At 44.6% G+C, this 15,828-nt stretch overlaps 1 protein-coding gene and 1 long non-coding RNA gene across 4 annotated transcripts in view; one reads left to right on the top strand and one right to left on the bottom strand.

The window, feature by feature from the left end:
• Window positions 1-15,828, top strand: part of LOC138976510 (uncharacterized) — a 445,777-nt gene that overhangs the window by 185,913 nt on the left and 244,036 nt on the right. The window lies entirely within an intron of this gene.
• LOC138976446 (transcription intermediary factor 1-beta-like) overlaps window positions 10,426-15,828 on the bottom strand; it is a 7,968-nt gene continuing 2,565 nt past the window's right edge. The window contains exons 2-5 of one of the 3 annotated variants that reach the window (XM_070349303.1): window positions 14,716-15,396; window positions 12,933-13,305; window positions 12,343-12,461; window positions 10,426-11,684 (exon numbers count right to left, since the gene is read on the bottom strand). In XM_070349303.1, the coding sequence (XP_070205404.1) occupies window positions 11,547-11,684; window positions 12,343-12,461; window positions 12,933-13,305; window positions 14,716-15,369 (1,284 nt within the window). In that variant the 5' untranslated portion in view covers window positions 15,370-15,396 and the 3' untranslated portion in view covers window positions 10,426-11,546. Of the gene's footprint in view, window positions 11,685-12,342; window positions 12,462-12,932; window positions 13,306-14,715 lie in introns of all 3 variants that reach the window. The other 2 variants (XM_070349304.1, XM_070349302.1) reach the window with 2 other exon arrangements.

The following is a 15,828-nucleotide window of genomic DNA, read 5'->3' as shown; positions in this document are numbered from 1 at the left end:
TACATCGCGGCACAGCGACGACAGAAGGGAAGACACTGAGGACGACGTGTTTGAGAAGAATACTCAGGCAAACATTTCAAGGTGTACACCATGTGACCACACATGCACCCCAAAAAGTGTGTATAATAAGCCCTGAATAACGTACTTTCAGAAAAAAAATTCACTCACCAAATTTCAATTCAAAATCAAACGGTTGTCAGTCGTGGTGAACTGGGCGGAGCTAAAGACACGAAAAAGATAATGTCCACGCACCGCTCATTCGTTTACGGCACACACACACCCGCAACACAACGTTTTCCAGATGTTGCCTGACCCCAAAGTTCCGGTCACTCCGCGCTACATGACACCACTGGCTAATCTGCTTGAGCAGAGTGACACACTTTTAAGGATCGCTCAGTTGGTAGAGCACTGGACTTGTGATCGGAAGGTCGCAGGTTCGAATTCGGGCCGGGGCGGACACGGGTCAACTTTATGTGCAGACCCAGAGACGGAAGCCATGTCCCACCCCCGTGTCATCACAATGGCACGTAAAAGACCTTGGGCATTCTGCCATAAGTGCAGGTGGCTGAATACACCTAAACACGCAGACACCTGGGTAGCGCGACTCCGTTGCAGCTAGCTTTCCACTGGGAGGAGGCGACCCGAATTTCCCAGCGATGGGACAATAAAGTAATGAAAATGAAATGAAATCATTTCAAAGATAGTCTGCACTTTTCGAATGTTAGTTTGGTTTATACTACTTTTTGGCTCACGTAAGTGTACCCTATGTGATCGTAACTTTGTCTGTCTGTGCGTGCGTGCGTGTGTGTGTATGTCTGTGGTAGAAACGTTAACATTTGACTTAACACCGAAATACTAATTTTACCTGGTGATTATTTACGCAACAGCTTCAAAGTATTGAAGCAATGATCAACATTTCGTCGGCACGTACAAATGTAGTTAAAGTGTGTATACAAAGAAAACGGGTGGTGTTTTTTTTTTTTTTTTTTTTCGGGGGGGGGGGGGGGGTAAAAACAGGCGACTGGTTTGTGTCGTGTGTGGTATGTAGACCAGGTCAGGGGTCAAGATTAGGTCAGATCGCGTGAAGGATTGTGGTATAGATACAGTTATCACCGAGCTGCAGTTTGCCGATTTGGAGAAGACGATTTCACATTGTTCTTTTTTGTAGCTCCAGAAAAATAGATAAAGAAGATACAAAAGGAGATTTCCTACAGGTTAATCTGCACAGCGTGTTTCCAGTGTCTGCGCGAGGAAGCGCAGCGCTGTCGAACCCGCAGTGTCGATCTGGCCATCTCAGGCAGTCGTGTCCCCGTAAGTAGGCTACAGACAGACAGACAGATTTAGATCTAGTGTCTCGCACTCTTGCGCCGTGTCACCTATGCTTACTGTGTGTGTGTATGTGTGACGGAGGGAATGAGTGTGTGTTACAGTTTGTTGATTTCTTACGTGAGTCTTGAAGGCTTCGCCTCTTGTTTTTTTATTGGCTCACGTAAGTGTAGCCTTTGCGATCGTAACTTTGTCTGTCTGTGCGTGCGTGCGTATGTGTGTATGTCTGTGGTAGAAACTTTAACATTTGACTGAACACCGAAATACTAATTTTACCTGGTTATTATCCAAGCAACAGCTTCAAAGTATTGAAGCAATGATCAACATTTCGTCGGCACGTATGTAGTTAAAGTGTGTATCCAAAGAAAACGGGTGGTGGGGGGTTGGGGGGGGGGGGGGGGTAAAAACAGGTGACTGGTTTGTGTCGTGTGTGGTATGTAGACCAGGTCAGGGGTCAAGATTAGGTCAGATCGCGTGAAGGATTGTGGTATAGATACAGTTATCACCGAGCTGCAGTTCGCCGATTCGGAGAAGACGATTTCACATTGTTCTTTTTTGTAGCTCCAGAAAAATAGATAAAGAAGATACCAAAGGAGATTTCCTACAGGTTAATCAGCACAGCGGGTTTCCAGTGTCTGCGCGAGGAAGCGCAGCGCTGTCGAACGCGCAGTGTCGATCTGGTCATCTCAGGCAGTCGTCTCCCCGTAAGTAGGCTACAGACAGACAGATCTAGATCTAGTGTCTCGCACTCTTGCACCGTGTCACCTATGCTTACTGTGTGTGTGTGTGTGTATGTGTGACGGAGTGATTGAGTTTGTGTTACTGTTTGTTGATTTCTTACGTAAGCCTTGAAGGCTTCGCCTCTTGTTTTTTAAGTGAAACATATCCATCCGAAAAAAACGTTTTCTTCTTGGGCTGAAAAGTAAGCTGAAGTTATTTTGTGGATGAATACGATCGCGAGTTAGGTACCAATGTCTTGAATTTATGGCAGACGTTTCCAGAGAAAAAAATATTGTACGTGTATCTTGATGTTTCAGGTAGAACACCGCGTATCACAGTCACGCACGTTGGAACCAGGCACTCATGACTCATAAAAGACACTTTCTTCACTTTTTCACACACTAAAACACCACTCCTCTGGCGACTCTGCGGCAAATGTCGTAATCCCTGTCTGTCACAGATATCATATCCATCAACATCCAACTATAGTGATGCTCTGCTATCTAATTAAAACTTTATTAGTCACAAAGCTATTCTCCTCCGGCCACGACGCGAGACCATGCCTTGACTGACTAAATGCAAGTTTCCCCACCAAATTTCTCCTCTTCCCACAAATGTTGGTGTCCTAGTTAATCTCAGACAAAACCAAACATGTGGGCTGGGGGAGCGAAATGCACGCTCACAGTGCCGTTATGTATCTGGATTTACTGGTCAACCTGAAGCCAACGGTCACATTCGTAATTAACGACCGCAAACTATATCTTTTGTTCAAAATAAGGGTGTCTAACAAGTCAGTTTCAACTTGTTAGATTCACCGACTTTACAATTGGCTTATTATGGCAAAGACAATGGTCAATCAATTTTCTTTAGAGAATGCAGTCGGTTTGTGTAACAAGGGTGGCATTGTTCCGAAAGCCGGCTAGACTGACCTACTCGTCTTGAAAACAGTACCGACCTTGATACCTTGGGAACTGTAAAACCAAGACACAGAGCTACATAGTGGCGCAAATGTCTTATACTGTTCAAAAAAAGAAACGCATAGTTGCTACTTGCCAAATTTGTTTTATTTTTCGAAAAAATTAACAGAAAATCCAATATTTAGATTATTTGTTTGAAATTTGGTATGGACACAGTTGAATGCACACACAGTTCATTTGCATCTTCAAATCAATCAGTCAATCAATACGATTGGGTGCCGAGGCTGTCAAGTCAGTAGGGGGTGTGACTGCCTTGAGCAGCAACAACTGCCCGGCACCTTCTGGGCATGGACTGGATCAGATGCCGGATATCTTGCTGTGGGATGGTGTCCCACTCCTCCTGAAGTGCCTGCAATAGATCGCGGTGATTTGCCGGCGCTTCTTCTCGCCTGCGCACACGTCTGTCCAATTCATCCCAGAGGTGTTCTATCGGGTTCATGTCTGGCGACATGGATGGCCAGGGAAGCACCTGGACATGGTGGTCGGTGAGGAACTGGGTGGTGAGTCGTGCTGTGTGCGGGCAAGCGTTGTCCTGCTGGAATATGGCATCCTGGTCAGCCAGAAGAGGAAGGGCGTGTGGGCGCAGAATTTCCTCCACGTATCGCTGGGCAGTTATGCGCCCTTGGACGTGCACCAGGGTGCTCCTTCCAGCGGTATTGATCGCCCCCCACACCATGACGCCTCCACCACCATGAACGGGTGCCTCATCCACACAGTTGGGCGCGTAACGTTCGTTTACTCTCCGGTAGACCCTCCTCCGACCATCATGTCGCTGGAGCAGGAAGTAGGACTCGTCGCTGAACCACACGTGTCTCCAGTGATTCCGGACGGTCCAGCGAAGGTGCTGGTTGCCCCACTGCACTCGGTTCTGGCGATGGCGGCGGGTGAGGACAGCTCCTCTGTGAGGTCTGCGAGCTCTCAAACCAGCTTCATGCAGGCGGTTCCGCACGGTCTGGTCCGATAATCGGTGTGGCCCGGGGAGAGCCTGGACAGAAGATGAGGCCGACAGGAAACGATTCCGGAGGTGGCGGAGCCGTATGAAGCGGTCGTGAGCAGCAGTTGTCGCCCTTGGTCTTCCCGCTCGTGGCAAGTCAGCAACGGAGCCAGTGGCTTGAAACCTGACCCACAGTCTACTGATGGTGCTCTGGGACACGTGGAAGTGCCTGGCGATTGCACTTTGACTTTGGCCTGCTTGTAAACGACCCAATGCAATTTGGCGGTCTTCTCTGCTCAATCGGGCCATCTTTCGTCGCTGAATTGTCGTCTGATTTCTTTGTGGCGAACAATCCGCTTTTATGGGTTTTGGAAGACATGGTGAGAGCTCAATATTCCCCGAGTTTCACGAGATTACACTGAAGCATGACGAGTGGTCATGCCAAATGAGCAATTTTGACATTGTAGCCACTGATAACGCATGCGTCACGTGCAGAGCTCACTTGTGGCAATGGACGAAAGGTCGACGACCAGATAAACATTTTCTGCAGTTTGGTGGATATCCTTGTAGCCATATAACTAAATTAACCAAATATTACAAGCTATGCGTTTCTTTTTTTGAACAGTATAGATTAAAACATTCAAACGTGCATGTACAGACAACAGTGACACATTTAACTCTAGATGATCCCAGATGGTCCCTCACGTTCTTGTCATCCGATTGTTGGTGCGAGTTTCCACTCAGGTTCTGCACCAAGAGAGAGGGTATTTCTTCTCTTCAGTCTACAACACGAAATCAGGTTGACCGGTTGCGTCAGTGTATGGCACTGCATAACTTTTACCATGTGCTCAGTTGTATTGCACAGCCGTACGTATACAAATGCGCGCACGCATGCAACGGTGTGTGTGTGTGTGTGTGTGTGTGTGTGTGTGTGTGTGTGTCTGTGTGTGTGTGTGTATGTGTGTGTGTGTGCAATATGCACTCAGCGGATTTATTGCTAGTGTTAATAAATCATTGCCACTAATAATGCTTCCAAATAACCGTCAGAAAAAAGGTGAATACCACACACACACACATAACGGGAATTAACAGAGGTCCACAAGAAAGGCAAACACACCAAGGAGAGGTATGCAGTCTGCTGTTGGCTTGTTTAATCAAGCGGAATGCCTTGGCCACTGCATCCACCAGACTAGGTAACTTGAGACCCGTCGGTCACTGAAAATAGGCTCCGCCTAAACCTATGGGTATTTGAAGCTTGGAAGTGGCAGGTGCTTGTTTGGTCAGCGGTACGATTGCCGGATTAAGGCGCCGGACAGTGAGTGTGCTTAGCCCGCAGCTTGCCCCGCAGGGCCTCCTGTATTATCAACATGCAGCAAATACCGCTACATAGTCTGTGTATGCATTGCAGCCTACACGGCACCGGACCGAGATCAACTCGATGGGACAGGGGTAGGGTTTGAGGAGGGCGCGACCACAGCTGAAAGTCAACTGATAGCCGGGATCGCGTTAAACCGGAAGTTTGCGGTATTTTTTGGTCTGGTTCTTTTTCTCAACTGGTACTTGAAAATATCGAAAAGTTTTGGTTTCACGCGATCCCAGATCAGTAAGCTACCCGCGTTTTCTTTTTACTTTTACCTCGCACCCTTCTTGATACCCCTACTACCTCCCTACCCCCCCCCCCCCCCCCACCGCCCCCACCACCACCGACCCCCCCCCCCCCCCAACAACAACAACAACAAAAACACACACCAAAAAACACCACCACCGACCCCGCCCCTCTAACAAACAAACAAAACAAACAAACGAACCCCCCACCCACCCACCCACCCACACACACACACACACACACACACACACACACACACACACCCTCTCTTTCTACCATCCCGACTCCCACTGAAATCGCTAGCCGGACATACACTCAGGTTACTAATTCATTCATACCCGTTTCAGTCTTCCTGACAAATAATAGGTTATTAATGTGTTTTAGACTTGGGTAATCGATTGGTTAGTATAACGGTCTGAGCCGTTTCCCCGTGAGAGCTAGGATTCGTTCTAATGTAGACATCTCGTCTTAATGGATAAATATTGGTCGAATTTAACGGATCATGAAAAATGCGAGCTAAGACGAGCTTTATTTTTATAACCGCGAGCGGAGACCAAATATGTGGGTATATAGTTCCGGTCAAAGCATTTGAGTCTGCAAACATTATTTGGAATTAAACTGCACATTTACATTCAAGTTATCCTGCTGTGGCGGTAAAGGCAGGTACTTTTGTCTTCTTCTAATGTAAATAAACAATGGCGACTGCATGTGAGAGCGAACAACAAAAAGACCAAAAAGTATTGTACTCACGTTAAAATGACGAACAGGGAACAAATAACGGCGTCGACGTTATATCGTTGTTCTTCTTCTTGGGCTATTTGTGTGTACTTTTCTTTTCGTGCGATTCGAAACCTCAAGTCGAGCTTCGACGGATTGACTGTGCAGAGTGAGTCCCCTTGAATTGGCTAACCCCCAAGGTCGACGGTTAGTACATTTTCAAAATTAATGTGGCATGTTTCTCGTGTGGTATCTTCACTCATCGGGGAGTCTGGTACTAAATATGAACGGTAAGAATGCTCTGAACCCTACACGTATTATATCCCCATCGTTTTTTCGTTCACATTTGCCCAACATGTTAGTTTGCTGAGCAGGGTTTATGTCGTCTGCTAGGCTAGGGCAATCGAACCACTGCCGCATTCCAAAAACAAAAAATTGCTCGTCACGTTGCACTGAGTCTGCACGCATGAGGCAGGCTGGTAATAAGTCTTATATATGGTACGGAAGTTCTAAACCCTACACGTTTTCGATTCCGATTGTTCTTGCCTTGAAATAATAATTCGGAAACCATTCATTTACTGAACTGATGCAGTCGTATTTCAGTGTAATCTAGTCTGCTGAAGCTCGCATTTTTCATGATCCGCTAACTTCGACCATTATTTTTGATAATCACTGAGACTCGGCATGTAACCTCTACTTATGATACTCAATAGTAAGGACTAAGTCAAGGGAGTGTGCATGCTATGGTGTGGACCTCGTTCATGGTATGAAAGCTGGATGTGTACAGTAGAATCGTCCACTTTAGACCTCCACAAATCTGAGGAAATCCGGTCTTAAAAAGGAAGGAGTCTTAAAATGGGGGTACATTGACAGAGGTTATGAACGCAAAGTCTGAGAAAACAGGGTCTTGAAAGGAGGGTTTAATTATAAATTATATGCCTTAATTAGAAGTGGTATGAGTTGTGGTGAAATGATAAGACTCCCGAGTTACCGAGTTGTATATTAAAAGCTTTTTTTCTCCATGAATTCCAAAGAATAACAATATGTTATAGTTTTCATTCATTAGCAGTGTCATGAGTTGTAGAGAAAAGAAAAGACTCCCGAGTTACCAAGTTGTATATTGAAAGCTTTTTTCTCTCCATGAATTCCAAAGAATAATAATATGTTTGCAAGCCAAAATTGTACGTGTCTGTTTTTAACCGCGATGTCCTATAATTTGAAAGAACAATTGCCATATAAACACTATAGTATAACACTACTTCAAGTTTCAGTATTTCATCATAATTATGTGTAACGGTTTGCAAATCCACATCGAGGTTTCTGTTTACTATTGAAAACCCATGTATGTATTATTAGCCAAAAAGACGAAACACCATTGGTCCCTTCCGTTTTTATCCGGTCGATTTTGAGCGTCGGTCACGTGATCCCTTTAAAAGAAGTCTTTAATCCGAAAGAAGATCAAGATAGTCAAGTGAACGGCCTTAACTGGCATAGAAAGTTTGAATGAAATGACACGGGAATTAATGCTTTAATTTGGGTGCGAAATGTGTCGCAATAATGTTTTGGCTATGTTTATGTTACTCTGCTGTTACACATATGAATCGTATGCATTTAGAGCGCTTACTTCCGTTTATATATCAAACCATTGTCAGAAGATTCGGGTCGAATCCTCCCAGTGGAAAGCTAGCCGCAATAGGAGTCGCGCTAGCTATGTAGGGGAAGGGCTCCTAATATGGACCGCTTTTTGTTTCATGCTGAAAACTAGCTTGTTTTCTTGCGAAGAAGTTTCATTTTGTGTTTGGTAGTCCTTCTCTCTTAGGTTAACCGTTAGGCTTAATTAGAGTAAAGTAGCTTTGATAGACATTCAGCAAAAATTAAATACAGACAAAATCACAAATGGTCCATATTAGGAGCCTGGGCGCCCAATATGGACCAGTGGAGAGGCCTTCACGAATCACTGTAAAAAGCCCCCTATACTTCAAAATAAAGTGACAACTTAGTGTGCAAGTCAGACTAAATAAAATATGCTTTAGATTTATCTGTTTTTGGGTTGATCAGAGCATTATTTGAAGCACACCAGGAAACTAAAGAAGCTTATCAAAAACATAGTGAAAATAAGTGAAATTATCAACGTCCACGAAAAGAAGACTATTTTTTATATATTTTTGATATCTCGAGGGTTAGTTATAGGTTATTTTCAGCAAGCTTCTTAATGAATTAATGAAAATAGCCTTTAGCTTTTATTTTCTTCGATTTATTAGGGGACTCACACATACTTTCAGATTTTTCTATTATTTTTTGTGTGCAGTAAAAACTCGGGGTCAACACTGCTAAAATGTAACAAATACAGTCTTAGCTGTCATATAGCACGTTTGGTGTGATAAAAGCTTTGGCTGTGGACAGAAACGACACCAAGCTGGCAAAAACAAATAATGTTGATTTTAATGACCAGCAGTCAAGTCTTGTAACCCCGTTTGCACAGTCGAAGTTGTACTTATCAGGTGATGTAGAAAAGAACCCAGGTCCTGAACACGAGCATGAAATCAGTGTCGTACACATTAATGTCAGAAGCCTTAGGAATAAGATTAATTTATTGCAGCCCGAAGTTCAACGGCACGATGTCTTAACACTTTCGGAGACATGGCTAGCGCATTCTGATGATAATTCCTCATTATTGATTCTAAATTTTAGCCCCCCTATTCGACTTGACCGTCCAGACCATCCTTATGGCGGAGTAGCAATTTATGTAAAGAATTATTTGTATCATAAACCCCGTCCTGAGTTTAACGTCGTCGGCCTAGAAGCCGTGTGGGTTGAGATAAAATTGAACAAAGAAAGTATTTTGATAGGTTCATTCTACCGTCCACTGAATGGAAATGTTCAATATTGGGAATTAGTAGATGAAAGTTTAAGAAAAGTAAATAGTCAGGTATTGAAGTTTGTAATTTGTGGTGATTTTAACGTTGATTTTATAAGCTTTCCCTCTCACAATTTTTTCAATATGTTGCATTCATACCAGCTCTGTCAACTTGTCAATGTTCCCGCACGTATAACTGAAACAAGCAGTACCTGCATAGATCTCATAATTACACAAACGCCACAACTAATTAAATCTGTAGATGTTCTGCCACCAATTTGCAGCGACCACAGCGTGCCACGGGCGATACTAAAAAGTACTGTAAATGTGAGTAACACCTTCAAGCGAACTATTTTCAATTACGATAAATTGAATATAGTAGGGTTTTGTAACGCTCTCTCACAAGTTGACTGGACAGGTATGGTGACAAATGAAATGTTTAATGATAGTGTTAGGCGCGTTTGATCGATCTGCGCGATCGCGCTGCGCGTTTGAAGGATCGATCAAACGCGCGCACATCGATCGATGTGTGCGCGTTTGATCGATGCAAAGAATACAAGAATCGTTATTTAAAACGCGCAGCTCTTATACTTGCGCATTTGGACGATCTGTCACAAAATAAGTCCCTACCACACACACATCGCACGCCGGAATTGAAAAGTTTCAAATACAGGAATGTTCCGAAATATACCCCAACAACGCTTTTGATTACAATTCAGCTCCTTTTGTTGTTGTTTTTGATTACTGCTGAGCTCTATTCACATAGGCTCAAGTTAGTTTTATTGCTTCATTCTCTCTTCATTCGTTTAACTGATACATCAGTGATGGAGAGGTTTTGGCACACACTCAGTGCAAGTGGAGGCAGATACATCAGCTATGTGTCCCAAATCAAGCTTGATGTCAAGCGAAAAGTTCAATACGGTTGTGACCCACCTAAGAGAACCCCATACTAAGGTGGAACCCCATTTTCGACATTGGGTGGAGAAAAGGAAATTTTCCTTGATGAACATTCCGGCCCGGATTGGGATTAAACGATGTGTTAGTTGTCCCCAATCCAAAACATACGTACGTAGAACTACATTATGTTTGGGCAAAGATTTTTGTTCTCGATTGACTTGTTTCAATTTCTAGCGATCTTTCAAATTTTGAAGATTATTTGTTGTCAGGCCTCTCAATCTTTCAAACAGTCTCTCTCTCTCTCTCTCTCTCTCTCTCTCTCTCTCTCTCTCTCTCTCTCTCTCTCTCTCTCTCTCTCTCTCCCTCTCTCCTCTCTCTCTCAGTCTCTCAGTCTCTCAGTCTCTCTCTCTCTCTTAGTCTCTCAGTCTCTCTCTTCTCTCTCTCTATCGCTCTCTCTTCTCTCTCTCTGTCTCTCTCTCTCTTGTTGTCAGTTAGACACTTATAGATAGGCCTACTTCCGGTCATAACTTCCGGTCATTGCCAGCAGACGTGTGTGTGTGCGTAGTATGGTGATTTGTGAGACGGATCGTCCAAATGCGCAAGTATATAAGAGCTGCGCGTTTTAACAATTCTTGTATTCTTTGTCTCGATCAAACGCGCGCACATCGATCGATGTGTGCGCGTTTGATCGATCCACCAAACGCGCAGCGCGATCGCGCGATTGCGCAGATCGATCAAACGCGCCTAACACATACACAATACAGCAATTCTTGGTATAATGATAACAGGAGTAATGGAGATTTCGGTGAAGGTAGCGTTAGTGGTACGAGTAATAATGCTGCTTCTGCTGTTGGTTTAAACATAAGTTTATTTTAACAAAGGTTACAATCATGACATGTATACAAAGTTCACAGAAACAGCAACAAGCTAGAAGCTTAGAGTGGTGTTCCTGCATGACAGTACAACATAAGGCGGTAACGGCTGAAAAATTTGTCTCAATAAACCAAATCTATTAATAACGTAATGAACGTTGCATAATGATGATAAAGAAAGACAGTAAAGGAAGGAAGGAGGGGGAGGTGAATTATGTGATTGGGGAGGGTACAGTTTAAATGAAAAGCAAGTAAACATGAAAAGAAAATTGAATGAAAATTGTACATCAAAACAAAAATCAGTTTTAGAATACATATATAATATTGATGGTGCTGTTGCTGCTGCTGATGATGATGATGAGGCGGAGGAGGGGAGGACGACGACGATAATACCAACGACAACAACGATGACAGAAACATAACATGAAAAGTTGGTCGTTGATGATGACGATCACGATGATGATAATTATAATGATTACTGAAAGTGTCAATTATAATTAAAAAAACAAGAAGAAGTTAATCGCAAAGTGATCAACGTATTAAACAGTAGTTGATACCAAGCGGCATTTAACAGTGAAACCATGACGTAGGACAGGCGACATGACGTGGTGCAGAGTACACAGAGTGGTGGCGGTGTGGATCAGAGCAGGTCCAGGTCATAGCAGCCGTCAGCTCCCATACGGTAAAAGAGTTCACGGCCACTGTCCCACCGGACGGTCACCCAGCCTTCTGCTCCGCATGAATGGACCTCCGTCACGGTGCCCGGTCCTCCCCCGTCCTGCACACAGTACACACTGCTCACTGCTCTGTTGGGTCACACGTGGGGGTGGTGGGGGTGGGAGGGATATGGAGGAGTTCGGGTGGCAGGTTTAAGTGATGGGGTAGCGAAACCATAACAGAGACAAACATGATGATCACAGTTCCCTGTGAGGGAGGGGGCAGGGAGATGGCCGGGGAAGGACATTTTGGGAGGATAAGAAGAGGGGGGGGGGGGGAGGGCTGATGGTGGTAACGCAAAAAGAGAAAAGATAGATCACTTCTTTGTCGGACGAAAGTTGTGATGGAAGGAATACTAAAGGAATAATAGAAGGGTGAGGTGGGGGCTCGGAACAAGACGGGGAATGGGAGAGGAGGTAACTCATGGGAAGACACAATGATAAAGGAGAGCAAAGAATGGCTTACTCCTCTGTGCCAACACTAGGGGGGGGGGGGGGGGGGATATGAGGGGACCGGAGTAGCAGGGGGGGGGGAAGAAAAGCCGAGGGAGGGGATTGGGGGTGTTTTAGGGGCCAACTGACAAGGGAAACGTGAACGAGGGGCGTTCCTAAAATAATTCCCACCCCTTCTCCCTCAGTTTTAGTTTTGTTGCCACTTCTGTTAAGACGACAGAACCAGGATGTAGGTGAGACAGACAGCACATGGACACCAGCACTTACATTATTAAAATGCCGCCAGTCCGGACCCCGTCTGACCCTGTCCCCCACCTTCAGGACCGCTGCCAGGTCTGCTCTCCTTGGTTTGGCTGAAGCTGTTTGTCCTGTCAACACACACACACCTACACACACACAAATACACACACACACACACACACAATTATATTGTAAGACACTCAATGGACCCAGTGAATATCATCATAAACAATATATTTGTCATTATCACCTTCAGTTTAAAAGACCAACAACATCAGTTACAACAACAAAGAGATAACCATGACGAAGAGTCTTTAGTTATTAATTCACCATGACAACTGATCCATTCAATGGATGGAGCTACTATGGTGACGCCCTCATTATTTAGAACTCTTAAAAGTGCCACATGAAAGAACGACATCGTGTCGTCAGACTGCGATGTGTAACGAAGTATTATTGAGTACACGCTCTCTTCATAAGCTGGATGCTGTGATCAGACTGTGATGTTATTGTAAAACAAAGCCTGATTAAGTTATGCTGTCCATGTATGTCGCCTTGTATCACGTCCCAGGAACGACAAGGGAAGCTACAGTAGGAGCACAAAGAAAGAACGTTACCTAGTTTAGACAGATCTGATTTCAGACGGGTCAGTAGCTGGCTGTCAAATACGATGTCAACCACATCCTTGACCTTGGGGGTCGTTCCACTCTCTGACTCAAGGTCGTCCAGACGTAACTTCAGCTGCTTCAGCATCTGAAGGAGTGCGTCATCAGGGGCTGACGTCACCAGGTGATCGATGTTTCCAGAGTTTGACGTCATCGCTGCCCGCGCTTTCTCCATGTCAGCAAATGACGTCATTGTTGCATCTTCTTCTTTCTGAATGAGGTCATGGACCTGCTGACGTCGCTTCTCACAACACTGCTCAATGTCATCAAAGACGTCATCCGCCTTTTTGTGCATGCCCTTGAACTTCTCTTTGGCAACCTTCATCTGAAACAATATGACGTGTCACAAAATGCAGGTATGGATGAACAACCTTCATCTGAAACAATATGACGTGTCACAAAATACAGGTAGGGGTAAACAACCTTGATCTGAAGCAATATGACGTGTCACAAAATGCAGGTAGGGATGAACAACCTTCATCTGAAACAATATGACGTGTCACAAAATAGAGGTAGGGATGAACAACCTTCGTCTGAAACAATATGACGTGTCACAAAATGCAGGTATGGATGAACAACCTTCATCTGAAACAATATGACGTGTCACAAAATACAGGTAGGGGTGAACAACCTTGATCTGAAGCAATATGACGTGTCACAAAATGCAGGTAGGGATGAACAACCTTCATCTGAAACAATATGACGTGTCACAAAATAAAGGTAGGGATGAACAACCTTTATCTGAAACAATATGACGTGTCACAAAATGCAGGTAGGGATGAACAACCTTTATCTGAAACAATATGACGTGTCACAAAATGCAGGTAGGGATGAACAACCTTTATCTGAAACAATATGACGAGTCACAAAATGCAGGTAGGGATGAACAACCTTCATCTCAAACAATATGACGTGTCACAAAATGCAGATACGGATGAACAACCTTCATCTGAAACAATATGACGTGTCACAAAATAAAGGTAGGGATGAACAACCTTCATCTGAAACAATATGACGTGTCACAAAATGCAGATACGGATGAACAACCTTCATCTGAAACAATATGACGTGTCACAAAATGCAGGTAGGGATGAACAACCTTTATCTGAAACAATATGACGTGTCACAAAATGCAGGTAGGGATGAACAACCTTCATCACAGGCCATTGCAGACTCAAACATCACCTGTATACCAAATTCCACATTGGTGATTCTGCATCGTGCCCCTGTGGCACATCTCCAATGACAGTGGAACACTTCCTGCAGGACTGTCCAACACACCAAAACTTGGGAGCAGAGACCTGGCCTGCTGACACACCGATGAGGGACAAACTCTATGGACCCATGGAGAGCCTCCGGCGTACAGCAGCCTTCATCAGGGCCTCCGGAGTTGCTGTCTGAGCGAACGACGAAGAAGAAGAAGATATGACGTGTCACAAAATACAGGTAGGGATGAACAACCCTTATAGTATTATTGAAACTAGAAAAGATTCTTAATTTTAAAGTTAACGTTCTGCGCTGGCGATTTCATGTTGTCTGTGTTGTTGCATTACCATTATTTCTAAATATATAAAAAACAATTCGACTGACAGTGTATGTGGGCCATAAGGGCCGCACGGTTGCTTAGAGACGCATAACCATGTTTGTGCTAACACAGACAGCACGGGAGGAAGGGGCGGGAAAGGACAGGTCGTACTGAACAGGACCTACACAATGACGGAGAACGTACACCCACCTGTTTTGCCAGTCCTGCTGCTATCTCCTTCAGTCTCTGTGACTGTTGTGTCAGCTCTGTCCTCTTCTCTCTCGCCACGTCTGTGATGGCCTTCACGTCTGGGCAGCTGCGGTGATTGGTAGGAAAACACAACATGCAAATGAGCTCTTGGTGGACGGAGCAGTAGAGTTCAGCCGGCCTATTGGAGTGGTTGTTACATGTTGCCTGGCGGTTTGCAGCCAATCGCTTGGCAGTTGGTTTATTGAGCTGTTCCAGGGTGTGGTCTCTACTTGCAGGGAGCTTCTGGTGATGGCTGGTGCATGCCTTGCACAGTTTGATACTGCATGCAAAGCAGTATGACGTTGCTGTGACGTTATTTTCACACATGGCACAGATATGTGAACCAGTTAGTACATTGTGACTTTCCACCAGAGCTGCGGTGGCGAAGTCGGTAGGGAGCGAGTCAACCATGGTGGCCGGCTGACCTTGACCTTGCTGTGTGGAGGAGACAATGGGGGCTTTGCAGAGGGGGCAACCCCCCTGTCCCCCTTCCTTCTGTAGCCAGGACAGAACACAGTCACGGCACGCTAGGTGGTTGCAAGGCAGCAGTTTGGGGTTGGTGAAATCGTCATGGCAGACTGGACACTCTATGTCTGCGCTTGTCACACCGGCCATGATACACTCTCAGGATTCCCAACTTTCCTGCAAACTTGAATTGATTTGCAACAGTGAAAAATATGAAGTAGTACAGGACGGGGTAAATATAGTAACGGCACGTGTACACTGTACAATACAACTAAACTAGATTACAAAACTCGTTACGTTTGGCACTGTTCTGATATCAAATAAACAAACAAACAAACAAACAAACAAATCACAGACCTAGGAACTCCTGTTTTGCATTTGGAGTATTCTCAAGAAACTTGGTGTATTTTCGGAAAAATGAGTGTACTCCACACATTTGAACATCGATGATTCCAACATGCTTCGCGCGCGACTGTTGCACCTTTAATTAAGTTTACCAATACCTTTAAAATAAATGTTTCTGTCAATGTTTAATGATAAAAGCTGTAATCATTGATCAAATGCAGAGTGATGAAGTTATCTTAATCATTAAAAGAATCAGAAGAAAAG

Source organism: Littorina saxatilis, linkage group LG9, assembly GCF_037325665.1.
Source record: "Littorina saxatilis isolate snail1 linkage group LG9, US_GU_Lsax_2.0, whole genome shotgun sequence".
Lineage (NCBI taxonomy): Eukaryota > Metazoa > Mollusca > Gastropoda > Littorinimorpha > Littorinidae > Littorina > Littorina saxatilis.
The sequence above is the reverse complement of the archived record's forward strand: the minus strand, read 5'-3'. Positions and strand labels throughout refer to the sequence as shown.